This window comes from Sceloporus occidentalis, unplaced genomic scaffold (assembly GCF_023333645.1).
Source record: "Sceloporus occidentalis isolate IW3139 unplaced genomic scaffold, rSceOcc1.0.p SCAF_2, whole genome shotgun sequence".
NCBI classification, from domain to species: Eukaryota; Metazoa; Chordata; class Lepidosauria; order Squamata; family Phrynosomatidae; genus Sceloporus; species Sceloporus occidentalis.
Genome location: NW_028316982.1, coordinates 76,003,313 through 76,025,466, shown reverse-complemented (window position 1 = coordinate 76,025,466; position 22,154 = coordinate 76,003,313). Strand labels below are relative to the sequence as shown.

The 22,154-nt window shown below is 40.4% G+C and overlaps 1 protein-coding gene across 1 annotated transcript in view; it reads right to left on the bottom strand.

Moving 5' to 3' along the window:
* The window catches only part of INPP5F (inositol polyphosphate-5-phosphatase F), a 69,086-nt gene extending 57,879 nt beyond the window's left edge, over nucleotides 1–11,207 (bottom strand). Inside the window, exon 1 of the mRNA XM_089510047.1 lies at nucleotides 11,031–11,207. Within this exon, the coding sequence (XP_089366173.1) occupies nucleotides 11,031–11,127 (97 nt within the window). The 5' untranslated portion in view covers nucleotides 11,128–11,207. The remainder of the gene's footprint in view (nucleotides 1–11,030) is intronic.
* Nucleotides 11,208–22,154: the final 10,947 nt, after the last annotated feature.

Here is a 22,154-nt window from a genome sequence, read left to right as displayed (position 1 = left end):
TTGGTCAAGGGACTTTGGTTTTTCTTCATTTTGATTTGTTTTGTCCGTATTCCTCCCCACTAAATAAAGGAGACATGAAATGGAGTTAATGGGTACAAGTTGTTAAACAAAAAAGTCTTGTGAGACTCTGTAGGCAAGAGGTGCACCATGTTAAGAACTGCATTAAGCACACTTAGGCTGCTGCCACACTGCTTTCACTCTCATCACTCCATCCTATGGAATCCTGGGATTTGTAGTTTGTTGTGGTGCCAAGGCTGGGCTTTGAAATCTCAGGCATAAGAGAGGCAAAAGGCTTGGGCTGCATCTACACTGGAGAAATAATCTGGTTTGAGACCACTTTAACTGTCTTGCCTGAATGCTATGGAATTCTGGGAATGGTGGTTTGTTCCAGCACCACAGCAGAATGGCAGTTAACCCCTGGAAAGCTCTCTGACCAAGGTGACCAATGCCCTCACCCCAAAATGTAGGGCACCCAAGCAAAAAAATGTAAATAAAAGCTAAAAACACCCATGTACTTATAAATCCATGCTTCTTAGCCATGATCCAAATGGAGGACATTTTGAAATTTGACAGAAGAGGGCATGTCCTGGAAAAGGAGGAGGATGCCTGGTCACCTTGTCTCTGGTCCAAAATACACTGCAGAAATAAAACAATGCTGGACTGAAATGCCCAGAGTTCCTCACCAAAGCTGCATCCACACTGAGGAAATAATCCAGTTTGAGAGTGACTTAACTGTCCTGGGTTAGTGCTGGGGAATGCTGAGAATTGTAGTACACTGTGACCCCAGAGCTATCTCTGACAGGGAGTCCCATAACCCTCCAAACGTAGTTGAACTGCAGTGCCCAGAATGCCTCCCCAGGTGCATCCACACTGAGGAAATGGTCCAGTTTGAGACTGCTCAGTGCTGGGGAATCCTGGGAATTGTAGTCTATTGTGGCCTCAGAGCCATCACTGACAGAGAAGTCTCAATGTCTCCCAAACACTCGCATTCCCAGGATTCCCTAGCACTGAGTTAAAGCAGTCTCAAAGTGGGTTATTATTATTCCTGCAGTGTGTGTGAGAGATATAAAAGCTAGGGACTGGATTCATTTGGAGGATCTCTGTGTCCAAAACACACTGCTTGGACTGCCAGGGCTCAGTGCTATGGAATCCTGGGAATTGTAGTTTATTGTGGCACCAGAGCTCTCTGACAGAGAAGGCCAAATGCCTCACAGACCCCAGAATTCCAGAGCATTGAGCTTTGGCAGTTAAAGGGGTCTCAAAGTGCAGAGTGGGGGGGGGGGGGGGGGAGAGAGAAAAGCCAGGGAGTGTGAATGAGCTCTGAGAGGAGGAGGAGGAGGAGGGAGGGAGCCAAGGGAAGTGGCCAGGACCACCAGAGGAGCCCCTGCTTTTCCTCATCATCGCAGCCTTCTCACTGCTGGCAAGAGGCTCTGCCCCCAGCCAGGCAACGCCTCCATTCAGTCTCCTTTTGTCAAAAGAGCTCTGGTGCCACAAGAAACTACAATTCCCAGAATCCCATAGCACTGAGCCATGGATGTTTAAGGGGGGAGTCAAACTATTTCTGCAGCCTTTGCTACCCCAAAGCCTTCTATTATTTACCAGCAACTTGCAAGGCAAAATCTCTTCCTTCCAAGCCATTGAAAACCAACCCAAGTGGAGGGGGGCTGATTGCTTCTTTCCCATTGGTCAGCTTCGGGAGAAATTTGCATATTACAAGGAAAGGTGTTTAGGGCCTCAAAAACGACCCTGTGATAAAGAATTACAACAATACTGAGTGGTAGACATTTAAAAGATGAGGAGGCATTTAGACTCCCAGGGAAACAGGAACGATTGATGGCCTTTTTTTCTTTGCTCACTGTAACCTGAAAGTAATGCCTCTTGCAGGGTATATATACCAAGTGGGCTGGCAATAGCTCTGAGTGGCAGATGTCTTTAAGACCTGCTCTCTAGGCTTAAGTCAGGCAGGGAGGCGGGGAGGGTGGCACACAGCCATGGGGAGGGCTGGAGCTGCCTCTAGGGCCTTGCTGGGGGGGGAGGTCCCGGGGGAGGGGCCAAACCGGGGCAGGACCGTGTGTCCCCGCCCCAAACTGGGAAAGTCCCGCCCCCAGGCGGGATATGGAAAGCCTAACTGTGCCCCTAGGGAATGTGGGGTTTCAAGAAAAAATGTCTGTGAGGTCCACATACAGCCTCAGGTCACTTTCCATATCCATGGTTTCAAGTAATTTGATGATATCCACCACTAGCTATTTTATTTATAAATCACTGTTTTTTTAAAAAACTGAACTATTAGAAAGCAATAATAAGAGTATGTTCTCAACACTAAATTAAGCAGCTGGCAAGGCCACATACTACTACAGATGCAGTGCCAAATTCTCAAAAGTATACAGCATGGCCTTGTGCCATATTTACTTTTTCCCCCTCTTACATCTAGTAATGGATCTGAATTAGTGAATTACTAATAAACCAGTTACAAATTCCTGGGAGGAAATTAGTTGTGATTTAGATTGTAAGCCCGAGGGCAGGGAACCGTCCAATTAAAAAGATTGTATGTACAGCGCTGTGTAAATTTACAGCGCTTTACAAATAAAGCTTAATAATAATAATAATAATAATTTAAATATCCTTGAATTTCAAGGAAAGCAAATGCTCCAAAGTAACTATTCTTAAGAGATTACTCTATCAAAGTTCTAGGAACACGCAGCCATATTATTTAAACTGAATATATAAAATAAAATGTGTATTTATTACAGGAAAACCTTATTTCAAGATAAAATTAAAACCTACTACTTTTGGAAAGACTGAGGAAATCTGATGTGATATGGAGATGAATATGTATAAAATGATACATGATGTGGAAAAGGAGGGCAGGAAGGCATTTTTCTCCCTCTTCTTTGTACAAGAACTTTATTCAGTAAAGCTGAATGCTTTGAGGGTGAGGATAGCTACAGGGAATTAACAGAGTTGGAATGATTTAAGTGCAAAATAAGGCTACCAAGACTACTCATGATGCCTAAACATTACCCCCAGTATCAAAGACAATGTGTTCTATATACCAGTTCCTGGGGAACATAGGGAGAAAGGTGCTACTGTATTTGTGTCATTCTTGTGGGCTTCCACCAGGCAATCAATAGGCCCCTGTGTAAGCACAGCGCTTTCTGAAATGAGCCTTTGGTCTGATTCAGCAAACCTCTCCTTATATCCTTGAGAACCTCTAGATCAGGGATAACTGTTTGCTTCTATAAAATTATTGCAAATCCCACCATTCCACATCAGTGATTTTTTTCTGCTTCCAGTTATATCATTTATCACCTTTTAGACAAACTGAACGATTTTGTTGATACTGTTTGCTTGCTCAGAAACAGAGGCGATACAAACCAGTGTTAGGCACTTAAATGCTTTTGACAAGAAAGATGTTAAGTCTCATCAATTTTATGGTCACATTCAAGTGTAATGTTCAACCACATTTTGTTTTAGCCATTGTTTGTCAACCCTCCAGAGGCAGCTACATGCTACAGCCTACAAGAAATCCTAGATTGTGGACTGCAAACCACCCACCTAGGCTGTGTGAATACTTGGCTCCTATTCCAAATGCAGTGTGAGACTAGTACCCCCCAATTCTCATATCACTGAACCACAGCAAAAATGAGGCAGAAAACAGGCACTCCCCCTCAGAGGTTTTCAGCCATTTGCGGTATGTTCTGAGTCAGCGTCCTAAATGTTCTCTCAATCTTATTTAAGCCCCACAGAAACCTGGCTGCTAATATTTTTAACTATTTCCTCCCTGAACACCTGAATAAAATGATATTTTGCCTGAAAGCTTATAACTACAATCCCATGAGCTTTTTCTGAAATTTGCTACCAGTCTAAAAAGTGGCTGATCATCAACAATGGGGCATGGAAAATTATGTTATACAGTACACAAAACTACCCAGCCTGAGGATGAAAGGAAATCCCATTCATTTTTACCTACCTCCCAGCTTCCAGTTATCTAGCAAACCCAGACATATATCGCATTCAGGACAGAACCTCTGAACTGCAAAGTAACAACCAGCCCACAACTTAACACCATGTAAAATGACCTCCTTCCACACATTTGTACCTACATGTTTTATACTGGCCTTTACAGTGCATCTGAATACACCTGAAGCCAGCACCCAGCTTCTTGAAAACTATTTCCTGGTTCCTGCTACTATCAATTCCTCCTCACAGCATCAATATTAATAATGGAGAATGTTCTGCCCTTGAGCTGAATACAGTCCAAGTTAACTGGCTCATAAGAATCTTTTGGCATTAGCCTGTAGATAACAGAGATGGGGAGCTCTGTCTGGCAATAACAAAGCAAGCAACTCTGGTGTGAAATTTTGGAAGCTGCTGCATGACAATCACCTACGCTTTGGGGTCCTAAGCTATGTTTGAGAAGCTGAGCACAGGGCATTTTTCCAAAGCAGACATGTATAAAACTGAGCTGTGTTTTGCATGCCTGAAAGCTCTGTCCTGAGGCTTATCCCAGAGCAGGCAGATGAAGAACTGAACTGTGTTTTGAATGCCTGGTGGGAAAGGTAAGAACTACACCTGGCTGCACTCCCTCTGCTTTGGCCCTGCCCTAAGCATTTAGTCACATCTCCTAGGCACTTTCTCAAAATCCCTCCCAAATTATGACTTTTAACTGTAAGAGAGTACAAACTGGTTAAATGGATCTCTTAATACTTTTGGTAGCTTTGAGATAAAACTATTTTCCTCTCTGGCATTTTTGTAATGCCATTTTATGACACCTCCCTAACAATTTTAGCAAGTTGTTCTTTTGACATGAAGCTTTGAAGATGACTAAGTGTGACACAAATAGATTTGTTACTTGTCCCAAAACAGATTCAGTTATCACAGAAGTAAGCTTCATGATAGCAAAAACAGTACACCTGTCAGAGTCCTAAAAAAGGACCCATTAAATAAAATACAGTGCGCCCGCGCCATACGCGGGAGCATTATACGCTGCTTTCAGCATACTCTGAAAGTAGTGCTGCTTTTCCCGGCACCATGCGCTGGAAGAAACAATGCTATGTGCCTGATGGTGCACATGCGCTGCCGCAACCACAAGCCCCCTTACTTCTAATGGGGCTCAAGCATAAGCATTTTTGTTTTACGCGGGGGGGGGGCGGAACGGATCCCCCACATAAAACAAGGGTGCACTGTAATGCAAGATACCTATATGCATTTTAAGATGTAAAACAAAACACCTCAATAAGGTTTCTCTCACTCTTAATTGTAAGAGTGAGAGAAACCTTGTGTTAGGCAGTACGGTCACTTTATTCTTTTATAGTGGAATGGATTGCCCCTTTGTGCTTAAAAGGGTAGAAATAAAACTTTAAAGGAAACCTGCATCTAGTAGTCTCTAGTAGGATGAGAAAGAGTCAGGCCATTGAGTTCATGCATGTACAGTCTAGAAAGTTATTTGAAAAGGAAGGGAGCTAGAGTAAAGATGTCTGAAACATCCCACAGTCAATCACTGTAAGCCAGCGGTCCCAATCAACAAGGCTGAAGGTAAGACAGATCTACACATTAAAGCTAGTTCTGGGGTCAAGAATCCAAATAATGCATAAGTGAGAGCATGAACCAGTTTGTAGAACAGTTTGTCTGCAATGAGAACTACCCCAAACTGCTAATAGATTTATAGCTACTTGACCATGGCATACCTGTTTTAGGCTGGACATATAATGCTTTGAAATGACTGGTTAACAAGAGTAGAACTCAAGTGTTAACGTCAAAAGCTACATGAAGTATACAGGCTTGAATATGGTTCTAGGTATTTAGCCAAGTTAACAGATAATAACACAATACAGGCATAGGTAACAAAGCTACATCCAGAAAACAGTGGCTTAGATTGTAAGCCTGAGGGCAGGGAACTGTCTAAATAACAATTTTATAAGCTGCTCTGAGAGCATTTCTAAAGAGAGGGGTATAAATACAATAAATAAGTAGTAGTAGTAGTAGTAGTAGTAGGCTGTTTTCTGTTTTCAGCTGAGTACCATACCCTTCCCAAGATTGGGGGAGGAATGTAGGTATATATTTATAGATATTAAGTAGGCTATATTAAATATGCATTTCTCATCCAGTTGGATGCTTGTTATAAATATATATAAAACAGATGCCTCTATATTATTATATGTACAAACATACAGATATGCCTATAGAAATGTGTTCTTCCACAGAGAGGTACAGCTCCTCAGCAGATGAGATTTTATTCCTTAATGGACAGATGTTTAAGGCTCCATCTACACTGAAGAAATAATGCAGTTTGACACCAATTTCAAGGCTCAATGCTATGGAATTCTGGAATGTGTAGTTTTGTAAGATATTTTGCCACTACAAACCCCAGAATGCCATAGAATTAAGCCATGACAGATGAAGTGTTTTGTCAAATGCATTATTTCTCCAATGCAGATGCAGCCTAGAGGCAGAATTAAGCCAGTCCAAATTGTCTGTATAAATTATGTGTCTAGAGACCAAAAAGTCTGTGTTCCTCCTCCAGCGCATATAAGTATAATCTGCTATTTGGTAATGTAAATAAATGGCCTAAAATAGTACAAAGCTGCATGTTTATTGTCCTGTGTCAAATATTCTGAAATTCCAACACTTGAGATTACTTAAAGGGAATATTCATGTCAGCTTGCCTGTTAGGACGACCCCGTTGTCCACAAACGTACAGGCTTCAGTGATCATACTGGTGGACTCCTAACAGATGTAGACTAATTGACAAACAGCAATGGACCTGCAACTCCCTCAAATAAAGAGATAGACTGGAGGAATCAAGCTTGTTTCATGCCATAAAATATTATTATTATTATTATTATTATTATTATACGGTTAATTTGTTTTTTGTTGTTGTTGTTGTTGTTTTATATACCGCTATTCCAAAGATCATAGCGGTGAACAGCAAGTAAGCTAATTAGCAAGTAAGCTAATTTGCCCCCAACAGTCTGGGTACTCATTTTAGCGACCTCGGAAGGATGCAAGCCTGAGTCGAGCTTGGGCCCTTTTGCTGGTCTTGAACTCGCAACCTTGTGGTTTCGAGTGAATGGCTGCAGTACAGGCATTTAACCACTGCGCCACCAGGGCTCCTTAATTCATTTCCTATTTAAACCTTTGCAAGAGGCAGTGGATTTTCTACACTTTGGTTTGTCTTGCTATCATTCTAGAAGTGAGAGTGGCATGTCCTTGCCATCTATCTGCTTTGACTGAGATGCGCAGAAAATCTGTGATAGCTTTAAGTGTCTAGTTGCTCAAGTTCTGGGGCAGGCTCCTCTAGTTCTGAATCCTCTGAATCCAGTTCCTCAGAGCAAGTTATGAAAATGACTACCTTTGTTTTATTGCATTTGTTTCATTTCTTTTGATTTATTATTAGTAATTTTAATGATTTTATTGGTCAATTTGTTTTTCATGGCATTAGTTACCCTGAGTGTTCTCTCCTAAACGGGAGAGAAATCATAAATTAAATAATGTGAGGTACAGTGGAAGACATCTGGAGGGCAGCAGGCTGTAGAAAATGTCTCTATACAATAATGTGCAGATACACCAGTATACTTTATTTGCTATATTCCCATACCAATTATATGAAAAATGGAAACATAAGAAAATGAGCCTCTATCCCTCTGCAGCTTTATTCAACCATCACTCTGGGCAACATGATGAACTTTGATGAACGGTATAAAATCACACAACTCAAGTTATTACTTTGTTCTCATTTAAGTAGTTCACAAATTCCAGATAATTTTGCTGACCAGCCAAGAAATTTTCCCACAAGAACTCTCCCATACTTTCTCCCTTGCCGTCAATATTAGAGATGGGTTCAGATGATTAAAGGAGCTCAGGCTACAAGAAAGATATGGAACTTTGTTCTTGTTGTACTAATCCTCAGAGATCAGTGAGAAATACAGAATTCTATGTGTGTGTTTATCAAAATCTGAACAACAAATGAGCATGAGCAGAACTTTTCATTGACACAGGGATAACATGAAATACGAATATATGGTCATTTCAGTACAGTCTGCCCTTGGCTTACGCGGAGGATCTGTTCTGGACCCCACCCCCCGCGTAAGCCAAATACTGCACATGCTCAAGCCCCTTTCAAGTGAATGGGGCTTGTGCATGCGGCAGCATGTGGCGTGGCAGCACACGCCCCATTCATCTGAATGGGACGCGCCGCTCCTTGTGCCCCACACGGCTTTCAACGTATGCTCAAAGCCGCGTATAGCGCACGCACATATAACACGGGCGCACTGTATGTGTTTCACCTTCTGATGTAGAAGTGCATACTTGACCCTTTACCCATAAGGACACTTTGAAAAAGCATCTGACACACCAGTTTTGGGCTCAGTAGCTACAAAGCACCTGATAACAACCTTCATTCATCCTCCAATAACCTGGCAAAGCAAGCCACTGGATATTCTGTGAGAGAAATGCACTCCAGACAATGAAAGGCATGCAAAACCAGTGTCATTTTACACGAAGGGGGAGAGTGAACTATGGACACTGCTGCTTCATAATCAGCAGCACCAAAACTCACCCCACTGACTTGCATTGCAAAACACTGTGTACACTTCAAAAAGTGCTTAAGGAGGGAAAATACAAGACCTCCAACAGGAACAAAACAGGTCTTTTAGCCACCCAGAACACAAAATGCTCCTCCAGCAGATGGATGTGATGGGACAAATCTTCCCCAACCAGTGCCCTTGAGATGTATTTGATTACAACTCCCATCGCCTTCAGTGATGAGTAGAATAAATCCGTGACATACAGGGTTGACAATCAGGAAGTAATTACTAACAAGTTTGTGTTCTACTAAAATATCAAACTGAAGTGTTAACTTCAATTAATCTAGCCATGTAGTTCACTGTACATTTAACATACTGTCCACATTCATAAAGTGTTCGATGCCTACATTTCTGTCTTTATGAAGGGCCCACTTCCAGAAATACAGGATTTTTTAATTGTTTATTTATTCTCGGCATCTCATTCACTTTATATAAAAGGAAAAGATTTCCAATCTTCAAACCAGTGCCATCCATTGTAATACGCGGCACCTGCCAAAACAGGATTTGATTCCCAGTTTGGCCACAAAACCCACTGGGTGACCTTGGGCAAGTCACATGTTCTCAGCCTCAGAGGAAGGCAACAGGCAAACCTAGTTTGAATGTATGTTGCCAAAAAAAAAACCCACAATAGGTTTGCCTTAGGTTTGCCATATGAACTGAAGGCACACAACAACAACCTCAGATATGCCTTTCTAGGACTGTCGGTTGCTGTTGTTGCTGTGTGTTCATCTGACATATAGTGACTCCAAGGCAAACCTATCACAGGGTTTTTCTTTTTGGCAGATTTTATGAGGGTTTTGCCTTTGCCATCCTCTGAGGCTGAGAGAGTGTGACTTGTGCAAGGTCACCCAGAGGGTTTCCAAGGCCGAACTGGGAATCAAACCCTGCTCTCTCCAGAGTCCTAGTCCAACACTCAAACCACTACCCCACACCTTCTCTGGCCAGGGTCCCCTATCATAAAGACATGGGTTCAAATCCCCAGCCTCAGGGGAAGGCAATGGCAAACCCTCCATGAAGAAACAAGAAATGTGCCATGAAAACCCAACAATAGGTTCACCTTAGGATCACCATAAACTGGAAACGACTTGAAGGCAATCAGCAACAACAACAAACCGAGTGTGTCTTGCCTAAGAAAATCCTATGGAATTCAATGGGGCACCATAAGTCAGCTTGAAGGCACATGTGTGTGTGTGTTGTGTCTGGTCTGTCTTGAAGTCATTTTGGACTTATAGTGACCCTATACAGTTCCTTCAGAGGAGGTTTGCCATTGCCATCAACTGAGGCTGAGAGAGTGTGACTTGCCCAAAGTTACCCAGTGAGTTTCCATGAGCAAGAGTGGATTTGAACCTTGGTCTTCCAGAGTCCTAGTCCAACGCTCAAATGTACTCACAATAAGAGTGGCAACCCCACTCACACTTGAAGGACCTGTGACCCCATCAGTTTTGGACAGCGACACTGCCAGCCATCTTCCAATCCTATAGTTGATACAGTCCAATCCGTATAGGCTGTAAGGTACATTATATGTAGAGAGACCTTGCAGCACCTTTGAGACTAACTGAAAGAAAGAAGTTGGCAGCATGAGCTTTCCTGGACTTAAATCTACATCCTCAGGTGCATTATGTTATGCACATTGTTAGTTGGTAATGTACCATATAGCCCTTCTGGACTAAAACACTGGGCTGTTGTTGTTGTTTGCTTGAGCTATCACAGTTCTTCTGAATTTTCTGTCAGTGTGGCCTAGAGTTTGAACCTTGGGACTATGACTCTGGGAGACCAGGGTTCGAATCCCAGCTCAGCAATGAAACCCCGCTGGGGGACCTTGGGCAAGTCACACTCTCTCAGCCTCAAAAGGGGAGATCAAGACTCCCCATATCCAAGCTTCCTCCCAGCAAGGAGCCACTGTAGGACCTTCGAGACAAAATGGAGGACATGGCCCAAGGAGGGGGGAAAGCTCAAAACGCTCCTATTAAGTCATGGCCTCTTAGTCCTGCTCAAAATGGAGGATGTTTTGGAATCCCTCCTGGAAATGCAGAACCCCCCCTTGCAAAATGTCAGACCTTCGAGAGCAAATGGAGGACCTGACCCAATTAAAACAGACACTCCTAGGAATAAATAATCCGTGGCTCCTTAGTCCTGCTCAAAATGGAGGACGTTCTGGGATTCCTCCAGGATGAAATGGAGGACAGGTCCTGAAAATGGGAGATGTATCTGGTCTCCCTGAAGACCCCACCGCCACAAAATGTAGGACCTTCCAGAGAAAATAGAGGACCTGGACAGATTAACATGAACACTCCCTAGAAATGTATAATCGTTGCTGCTGAGTCCTGCTCAAAATGGAGGACGTGGTGGCGGGCAGGAGACTGGGACACGGAGGACGGGTCCGGGGAAGGGGCCCTCCCGCCCTGCCCTGCCCTCTCCCTCCGCGTCCCTCCGGGGCTCACCCACCGGGTCTGAGGTGGAAGGAGCCGTCGGCGCGGCTGCACCAAAGCGCCCGCTCGCCTCGCTGGAGGATGTAATGGTCCTTGGCTTGGAAAAGCTCCATCGGAGACCTGCCTTGTTTGGCGCGCCCGCCCGCCTCGGAAACCGACGACGCAGCGCCGCCAAAACAAACCCTCCAGGATGCGGCTCCGAGGAGGAAGGCAGAGAATGGACAGAGCGCGCCTCGCGCGCGCGCTCCCGCGACACTCCTCGCCTCCGGCTAAACGCCCCGCCTTCCTCTGCCCGGCGGCCGCTCCCATTGGTGCTCCTCCGGCAGAGGCGGGTTCCTATGCGTGACGTCAAGCCGAAGCGGCTTCTTCCATTTTTTTTCTAATTTAAAGGGGCCGCATCATTTAGTCGTTTGACCTGGTCATGGCGTCCGTCAGTGGTCCCCCAAACCGTGGCCCTTTAAGGAGATTGGGAACTTCAGCTCCCAGAATCCCAGACTATTAACAAACGTGACTGAGGCTTCTGGGAAATGAAGTCCAAAATCTCTTAAAGGCAACAGTTTGTGGGTTGAGGCGTTTCCCTTTAAGAGGCTGAAGAGATGGAGTGAGTTGGAAGGGGCTCAGTGGGAGGAGGGGGGAGAGCTCCCACCCAAGGTTTTTATTATTAATTACATTTTATTTAATTTAAATTTATTTACATTTTAAAAATTTAAAATAATTTAAAAAATAATTTTAAACAAAAATTAATGTTTAGGAAAAAAATAAAAATAAAATTTATTTTTGTAATTTAATTTTTAAGAAAGAATAATTTTGAAATTAAAAAATAAAATATAATTTTCAGGAAAAATAATTTTAAGAAAAAATAATTTTAAAATTAAAAAATTAAAAACATGAATTTTATTTTTTAAAATATTTTATAAAAACAGTGTTTTGAATTTTAAAATAATTTTATAAATTTTAAATTTTTTAAAAAAATTAAATTTTAGGGAAAAAATTTAAAAAATAATTTTTGCAAATTAATTTTAAGAAAGAATAATTTTCAAATTAAAAAACCTAAAAAAATAATTTAATTAAAATAATTTTAGAAAAATAAATTAAAAATTAAAAATTAAGAAATATTTTTAAAATATCTTTTTAAAAAATTAAAAATTAAAAACATTAAAAATTAATTTTATTTTTAAATGGTTTTATGAAAATAGTTTTATAAATTTTAAAATTTAAAATTTATAAAAACAATTTTATAAATTTTATTTTTAAAAAAAATTTTTTTAAACTTTTAAACATTTATTCTTTTATATCTTCCTTTCAAAACATCACATCTTAGTCATTTTTTACTTAAACCGCATGAAACCATGTGCGTGTAAATACATTCTGGCTGTGTGTGTGTGAGTGATATTGTGTGTCTCTTGAAAATGCCAAAGCGATGCTGTGAGTGGGACAAGGCTCCGTGGGAGGAGAAAGTAGAGGCCCCAGGGGGGTTTTTTAGAGAAATTAAATTTTAAAATTTTAAAAAATTAAACATTTTAAATTATTTTTTAATAATAATAATAAATAAACTTTTTATTTATATGCCGCCCTTCCTTCGATCAGGGCGGCTTACAACATGTTAAAATACATCCAGTTAAAATACACACTAAAAAATATACATAAACCAACAGTAAAAAGCCCCATAGCCCAACCTCTTGGCCACGAAAGAGGAGGGAGTCCCACAGGATATTTAAAAGGTATTAGCCTGTGAAACCAGAGCCTTATTAGGTTTTGGGTCCTCTTCCATCCTAGTACCACTTCCACACAACCATCCAAGAGTTCCACATTTTCCCTAAGATTGGTGGAAGGAAGAAGCAGAGCAGCATGTAGTCAGTTTAATAGTTTAATAGGTCAATAGCATGGGAAACACCATGACAGCAATAGCAACAGCAAGTACATTTCTATACCGCTTATCAGTGCACTTAAGCACTCCCTAAGCGGTTTACAATGTGTAAGCTGATTGCCCCCAACAAGCTAAGTACTCATTTTAGCAACCTATGAAAGGATGCAACCACTGCCTCACCAGGGCTCTTCCATGAGTTAACACACTGGGAGACCATTGGTCTAAGCAAATCACACTGATTCATCCAAAAAATGATGTTGCTGCCTTTGCATCTTCACATCTGTTTTTCTTGTTTTGCTTTTCTCTGGCATGATTCATTTGGGATTCCATTTTTTTCTCCTACATTAGCAAGACCAAGTGTGGTGGAACAGTTAAAATGTCAGGTTAGTTTTTTGCAAACTCATTTGCTAATAGAGTTTATTTTAATTAACATTTATTTTTTAAAAAATGTTAGATTAGAACTAGACAGGTCAGACAGGTCCTTACACCCCTAATTCATCTTTGAGGCCCCATGGATGACCTTCACCCTCCACTAACATCCGGCCTCACCTTCCTCACAGGGTTGTTGTGGGAATAACATAGGGAGGAGAGGGATTCATATAATGCCTTCAAAACTTTTTGGCAGAGAGAACATATACAGAGGTTTTCCTGATGTTGTTGTTGTATGCCTTCAAGTCATTTCTGACTAATGGCAACCCTATCATGGGGTTTTCTTGGCTAGATTTGTTCAGAGAAGGTTTGCCATTGCCTTCCCCTGAGGCTGAGAGATTGTGACTTGCCCAAGATCACCCACTGGGTTTCATGGCCAATCTGGGAATCAAACCCTGGTCTCTAGACTCTCAGTTCAACATTCAATCCACTGTGCCACATTGGCTCTCTGAGGTTTTCCTACTTCTGTTAAATGTTTGGTTCAAATTATTAATAGTCCTGGGAACCAGCACATTCTCAAGACACATTGCCTCATAGCATAGCCTGCATGGTGTAATGGACTGAGCGCTGCAATACGGATTTGGAAGACAGGGTTTGATTCCCAGCTTGGTCATGAAAGCCATTGAGTGATCTTGGACAAGTTACATGCTCTCAGCCTTAGGGAAAGGCAATGGCAAACCTCCTCTGAACAAATCTTGCCAAGAAAACCCCAAGAGCCTTAGGGTTGTTATAAGTCAGAAATGACTCAAAGTCACACAACAAAAACAACACAGATTCCAGGAGGGACTAATCATGTGACATTTCTATATATTTAGGTGGAACAAGCACATTCTCAAAATATATTGCCATACAGTACAGCTTACTCTTGACCAGAAGCACCTCTGTATTGTCTTTCCATGGCCTGTCTGAAGATTCAAGGGAGTAAACATGTGACACTTCTAGGAAGGGATGCCGAAAAGTTCTCAGCCCAACTCACTTCTCAAAATCTGAGCAGAATTTTGTTTCTGTAGCGAGAAAGAGTGTTATTTTTTTTGTAGGTTGCCAATTTGCAGGATCATAGCTCTACTTTCTGAATTGTTTCAGATCATTGATACAACTATGTCAACAAAAAGTGTGGAATTTTCAGATGCTGAACTCTGGGACATCATTAAGTTCCTCTTTCCTCAGAAGCAAACTCCAAGGAACGACATGAGTCTATGATGCAAACACTGAGTGACCAGCTCCCATCATACTCAGCTGTGAAGAAGTGATGTGTCATCTTTCAGGCTGGAGATTTTGAGACCAAAGATGCAGCAAGATCTGGGAGACCTTCAACAATATCATTTCCTGAAATTGTTGATCATGTTTATAACCTGATTTTGGTAGATTGGCAAATCTCAGCTAAAACAATTGCTGAGACACTAGAGATATCCCAGGAACACATTGGGTTTATAATTCATGAGCAGTTGGCTATGCAGAACCTGTCAGCCAAGTGGGTGCCAAAACGTTTGAATGCTGACCAGAAACACAGTTAACAACAACAAAATAATCTCTTTCACCCAAACATCATCTCTTCAGATCATACACTTTTTCTATAATATAATCAACTTATCAAAATATACTTTCAGTGGCATAGCAGAGGGTCACGAAATTAAATGTCCCAGACAGCTGAAAGTCCTTTTGCTGAAAGAATAAAGCCAAACTATACAAATAGTGACTGGCAACAAATTCAAAGCTCTTCCCAGCACGAACTCATCACACTAATAGAGCAATAGACAGATCATAATGTTGACAAACTTGTGATCTTTCAATATTGCACATACGTTATCTGAAAATATTTCATTCTTGTACTTTGGTGCTCTGCTTTGAATTAAGTGTTTCTTGGATATGCTATGTACAGCCCAGTCCAACATATGTTTATTCATCAGACTGCAGTCAAAATCTAATGCTATAATGTTATGCAGACTTTCAAGGACACAGTTGTCAATGAAATTAGACGGACTAACACAGGCAATCTAGCCAAACATTTTTAGGATGCACAGCAGACATCTTCATTATAACTAACCTGAGTCTTTAGTGCCAATTTTACATCAGTATGACTCCAATGATCACAGTGATGCAAGTGCCATGAAACAGATGGGGTATTTGAGATGCATAAAAGTGTGCAGAGCATGCCAACCTAGAGTTTGCTGAAAATGAACTAGACAGGAACATTAACCACTGATATCAGTATTCTCTCATTCTCTGTCTCTCTGTCTCTGTCTCTGTCTCTGTCTCTCTCTCTCTTTCTCCATATATATATATATATATATATATATTCAAATTAAATATTTCATGACCTTTTCAAAGTGTTTCACCACTCTGGAAAACAAACAAACAAACAAAAAAGAGTTGACTTTGCTGTCCTGCTTCCACTTGTTCTCTTTCATTTTTTTTCTATGTCTCTTTTGTAGATTGTACTCATAAGAATGTAACAATAGCTCTAGTGTTCAAACAAAGGGTTGGTCTGGTCTAGGATTCAACATGCAGTTTCCATCCATTCACCCCAACCATTTAGTGGCCATTCAGATGCTTCCAACAAGCACAGAAGGAACAGCTTTACAGCTTGACTTGCAGGATCTACTGCACTTTTTATGAGATATCGAAGAAATTTAATCAGTACCAGATGCAAGCTCACGTGTCATTTAAACAGAAATCAAATTTTGGGGTTTAGTAGGTGCTTTTTTCAGCGGCCTACAGGAGTGTGTAACTTTTATTGTTATATACTTTTGGGTTTAGAAACCGTTACTCATAGAATCATAGAGTTGGAAGAGATCACAAGGGCCATCCAGTCCATCCCCCTGCCATGCAGGAAATCCCAATCAAAGCACTCTTGACAGATGGCCATCCAGCTTCCCGCACACTCAAGTCCTCTGGGAAGAATCTCTTGCAACCAAAGAAAACCAGATGGGTTGCGACTTCCCAGAGGACCTTCTCAGCTGCTGCTCCAAAAATTTGGAATGACCTGCCAGAGGAGATCCTCCATATTACATCTCTTAACACTTTTAAGAAAGCGATTAAAACGAATCTCTTCCAACAGGCCTTCCCAGACTGATCTCCTACTGGAATAGGATTACTGCCCACTCAAAAAAGTACCTGCTCCTGCTATTATTTTAGCATGTATTATATTATTGTTCCGTTTTAATTTGTAGTTTTATTTATTTTAATTGAGGAGGGGGGAGGGTTGTAGGGTTGGGGGATAGAGGGAATATTTTGATAACTTTTTTGTATTAATTGTATTTGATTTCTGTTGTTACCGCCTCGATTCTCCATAAGAGGCGGGATACAAATAAATGTTGTTGTTGTTGTTGTTGTTATTATTATTATTATTATTATTTCTGTTTAAAAACCTCCAAAGAAGATGACCCTGCCACACTCCAAAAGAATGTGTTCCAATGTCAAACAGCTCTTACTGTCCGGAAGGTCCTCTTAATATTTAGGTGGAATCTCTTTTCTTGGAGCTTGCATCCATTGTTCCAAGTCCTATTCTTTGGAGCAGCAGAAACCATGCTAATTTTCTTCAAATAATTAAACAGGGCTATCATAACTGATATACTATGAACTCACCTACAGATTTACCAGATCCCTGTGTGCCATCTGTCCAACCATTCAAGGTCTTTCCTAACTGTATTAACTACACTAGCTCCTTGGAGCAAGGTGGGGCTAGCATAAAAGTCAGTCTGCGAGGCACAATGGTGGTCTAGGTCTTCACTATGTAACTTGTTGACCAATCTAGGAAGAAACCAATTACTATTTTTATTCTATACCAAATCATTTGTAACTTGGAAAAGGTAAAAATGAATGCCAAATCCAGGTTGTGGATGATTGTACTGAACATTACCAAAAAAAACATACAAACACTTCATCAAAAGAAATGTGTACATCAAAAAGAAATGACAAAAGAGGACTTGCATCTATTCTTACAACATGACTGTCTTCAGTTCTTTCAAGGACTCTCATTTTGATACAGCCTTTTCCAATTTGATGCTTTCCAGATGTCACGGAAAATTGACTACCTCTTCCATCATCCCCAGCCAGCATGGCCAGGCTGACTAACAATGATGGGAACTGTAGCCCAAGAAATCTGTCCTTCTAATATTATAGTTTATAGAGCTGCTGGTTTTCTTTCCAAATGCAAGCTCAGAGGGAAAAGTGAAGTTTGTTGACACAACTTGCTTTTCATTCTTATCTAAGACCACCCCAAAAGACTACTTGCATAATAAAACTAACAACTTCAGGGTCAGCAGCAGCTAGAAATGTACATTTCCAATAATACAATTTTAGGTCAACAAAATTGCCATCAAGTCCTGAGATACACAGACGAAATCCAGAGAAGAGACCAGAGTTTACAGAATTTCATGAGTGCAACTGGCTGTGGGAGGCTGACAATGATGAATCCTGGCCACATCAAATAACCCTGCCTGAACATGCCATATTTGCATAAAAACAAAGAATGCCCTATTTGTAACTGGTTTCAGATACAGGCTGGTAACAGTATGAACAAGATTTCCTGCAAAACAATAGCTCATTTCTTGTTACATGACCTTAAAGATGAGAGTTTACAGATGTTCTCATTACAAAATGACTAGGTCATATTAATCTTCCAAAGCCTCTCGGTTATAATTGTGAATGCCAGTTTGTATCCATCCGTCACTTTGCCTCAGCAGAAAAGATGTCACCTTATACAAGCTGGAGCATGCAATTTTCATTTCCATTTAATCATTTTCTCTGATTGCTACCCACATATACACACACAGACCTCATGGACACAGGCCATGGTGTTGCAGAAGATTCCCTTCCTATGTTGAGCATCTTTTCAAGAAGGATGGAGAGGAGTTAAGGAATTGAGGGAGACCCTGTTTCTATGAGCAGAAGTATTTTCTACATGGGAAAACCACTATATTATTATTATTATTATTATTATTATTATTATTATTATTATTATTCCATTATCTCAGTAACGTTCGGTGTTAACAAGGAGACTAAGTGGAAATATTTTCCTGCACTAAAACTGGTGCTTCAGAATAATGATCAAAAGTAGCAAATGTATCTGTAATTATGATAAGATCAAAGAAGCCATCATTTATTCTTGCTACTTAAAACAAGCTATGTTCTGCCAAAAGCCCTATTGTCAAATAGCTTTTTAAAATTCATTCATTCATACATACATATTTATTTATTTATTTATTTATTTTTATCCCACTTTTCTCCCAAAGTGGGACCCAAGGCAGCTAACAACATGTATAAAATACAACAATTAAAATTGTACAATTAAAATCGTAAAAATATTTTTAAAAATTACAAATATAAATTAATAATCTAAAAGCAACCCTTTCATAATATTTGTTTTCTGTCCCAATAATATGTATGTGAAAATCCAAACATTACAGCCTGTGATTTGAATACATGGGTAACATTTATATATTACATGTTATAAACTGCAGTTGTTGTGTCTTCACTTGAAAGTTGTCTCTTTTCCATTATCCACCACCTTTAATCCTTCATATTAAATGTTGTTCCAGTGTGTCTGCCTAGCCTGGCATATGGTGTTCTTCCAGAGCTGGTATTCATAATGGTTTTGCTGGTGCATTGCCTGGTGATGAGGATCCATCTAATTACATTATCATCATTCAGCAGAAAATGTTGCAATTATTTTTCTTTTTTTCCCTTTCTCTCTCTGCTAGTAGCATTTTACTAAGGCAGCTTTCTTTTCTCTCCCATCTTCATTTTAATTCCATTCTTCTTGCTCTTCTTATCTGGAGACAGGAAACAATCTCTTTAATCTATTTTTCCTTCCTCCTTACTGAGGAAGAACAGGTGGAGGATGTCTTACCACTTCAGCTGTTACAAACCTGAAGATTAAACTTTATTTCCTATGCCTTAAACAAAAAGAGATGATTACTCTCACAGGAGTCTTACTTACAAAACTGGTGACATTGTCACCAAAACTCTAGCAACTCCATGTTCAGCACATGATCTTGTGTGTGTGTGTGTAATGTGAACAAATCCAAAGGCATGGTTTATTTTGACCTTCACTAATCTGTTTTCATGCTATTCTTTCCATATGCAGATAGTCTCACTGAATTTGTTCTCATTGACTATTTTGTCCTTGAATTCACCGTCACAGGAGGATTTCTCAGTCCTGTCTGCAATATAATGAATTTTGCATTTTTTAAAAGATTCATTGCCAGCTGCTGGCCAGAAGGAAATGTGTGGGCTGATGTAACACAAGAAGTGCAGAGGGCAAGTCATTTACCATTCATTTCTACCTCCTTTTGACAATCTTTCTGCTTAACTTTAAGCAGTTGGGTTGTTGTTTTAAAGTGGTGTTGAATAGAACATGTTTTGGTCAGCCTGACCTATGTGTAGAAGAGGGAATGCCAGCCAATGTTACTCATCATGCAACTAGGTAACATGCAGCATTGCTTAAATTTTGTATACCACTGCTAAAGGCACAGGAATCCTCTCCTCTCCATTTTTCAGACTGGCAATCTTGCATTCCTTTCTGAGGCTGTGGTTGTTTGCTGAAACCAAAACCCAACAGCTTTCATGGTTTCTATGAGGTGGAAAAAACCTGGGACCCTTTCTTTCACACTACACAAATATAGCTTCTTGATTCCACTTGGCTGCATGCTATCCTGCATCCTATGGATTCATAGGATTTGTCGTATTGTGAGGCACTAGGGCTCTCTAACTGAATATTCTAAGTACTCCTCCCTAATCTGAAAATCTGAAAATCCCAGTATTCCATAGGATGGAACCATGGCAATTAAAGTGGAATTATAGCTCTATAACTGTGTACTGTGAAAGAACTCCAGTCTTCAGTGATTATCAGCACCATTCTATGTGTGTCTCTTCAGATGGGAAGTTAATTCAATGGGGCTTACTTTCTCATAAACAGGCATACATGTTCAGTCTCCTTAGATTAATCTTCTTACCTTTTTATTCCAATAAAAGCTGTGATTTTATAATTTTGAAACCAATTAACTGTTTTTATTATCTTAATTTTCAAACTTCACTGCAGTCCCCTTTTAAATTATGATGAACAATGCAGAGTAAAAATGGTATAAATAACACATTTTTCATTTTGGGTACCTCTGTATGCCCAGCTGCTTTAAAGACATAGCACCAGGGCCAATACAATAAATCTGGTAATCCCACTAAAGACTTCTTTGAAGCTTGAAAACTAGATATTTTTTCACATAAGTGTATAGCAGTATAGAGCACCATTTTATCTTGCAGTCACAACTCCCAGTGTCACAAAATTATGGAACCCTTTATGGAACCAATGGAAGAGACTATGGAACTACAGTAATTTCATTCTGTGGATTCAGTAGGAACAGCTGCCAGAGAGTGGAAGGTTAGTTCAGTTCACTCTCCAAATGTGACGACAAACTAAATAATCTACATACCCTTAAATTACCTCTAAAAGTAAATGGTTTTGCCTCAGTAGAATCTCATTGGGTGGGTGGGGGGGTGTTATTCAATGCATGTAAAAGTACATGGTACTCATAAGTCAGTCATAGATATCATGGTGCATTATTATCAAGTGTGGTTAATTTTCCTATCTCTTTTATGAGTTTACAGTACTGGGCAGCTGGCCCATAACAATTATAAATGCTTCTAGGTGTCCATTGCCCTCCAGGGCTTATTCTCAATAGTCAGCAGTCTTTTTTTTACAAGAAACCTAAAACCACCGGGTAAACTGAGAGGCCAGGTCACTTTGTCCAACAATGCCCTTCACTGAGAGTCTATTCTATATCCTGGCTCAGTATTCTAACTTGAACACCTGCCTGAAGGACACTGTGTATGAGACAGAGGAAAGCAAAAACAAAGTCACAGGAGTTAGCTCTTTGATTACAAATCTACAAGTCCCCGAATTCCATAGTATTGAGCCATGGTCGTTAAAATGGTGTGAAACTGCATTATATCTGTACTGCAAATTAGACCTGAGAGAAACTGTTATTCATGTTGGAAAATATTGCTCAGTGAATTATTGTCTTTATACCCCCTTCTTCTATCGGCTATCAGGGCAAGGGGCTTTAGACAGTAAGAGTTTCCTGCATGGTTCTATCCTATACATGCTGCATCTCTAGAACTCTCCTCATTCGCCCAATTGCCATTTGCAGTGCATGGTGATCAGTGTGTCCATGCATCTAAATAGCTACGCCATGAGACCACAGGACCTTCCAGGTGTGTGTGTGGTCACATAAAAGTTTCCTCCCACTCTTCCTATATGACTCTCTCACCTTCTTCCCTCAAGATGGTCAGTTCTTGAGTTGCTCCTTCACTTGAAACCCCACTTTAGTTAGTCAAGCCTTAGGCAATCTATGTATATATGTCCATAATATACCGTACATTTCAATGTAACTAGTAAAGGACCTAGATCACGGTGACTAGATGTCCTAACCACAAAGGAGAACAAAGCACTGCAAAATGTAGCACATTACAAAATAAAAGCTAAAAATGCTAATATAAATATAAATTCATGCTTCTTAGTCATGTTCAAAATGGAGGCCATTTTGAAATTCCTCCTGGACAGAAGGTTGAAATATAGGACACGTCCTGGAAAAGGAAGACATGTAGTCACCCTGACCTAGGTGAACTAGAAGTCTGGGCAGAAATGAATACAGGTTCAGACTCTCTTATTTGAAATGCTTGGGACCAGGCATTTTTGGGATTTGATTTTTTGGAGGGTGGGTGGGTATCTGCATATACTTAATGAGATATCTTGGAGATGGCACTCAAGTCAAAACATGAAATTCATTTATGTTTTATGTATACTTTATATACATACCCTGGAGATAATTTTTACAAAATATTTTT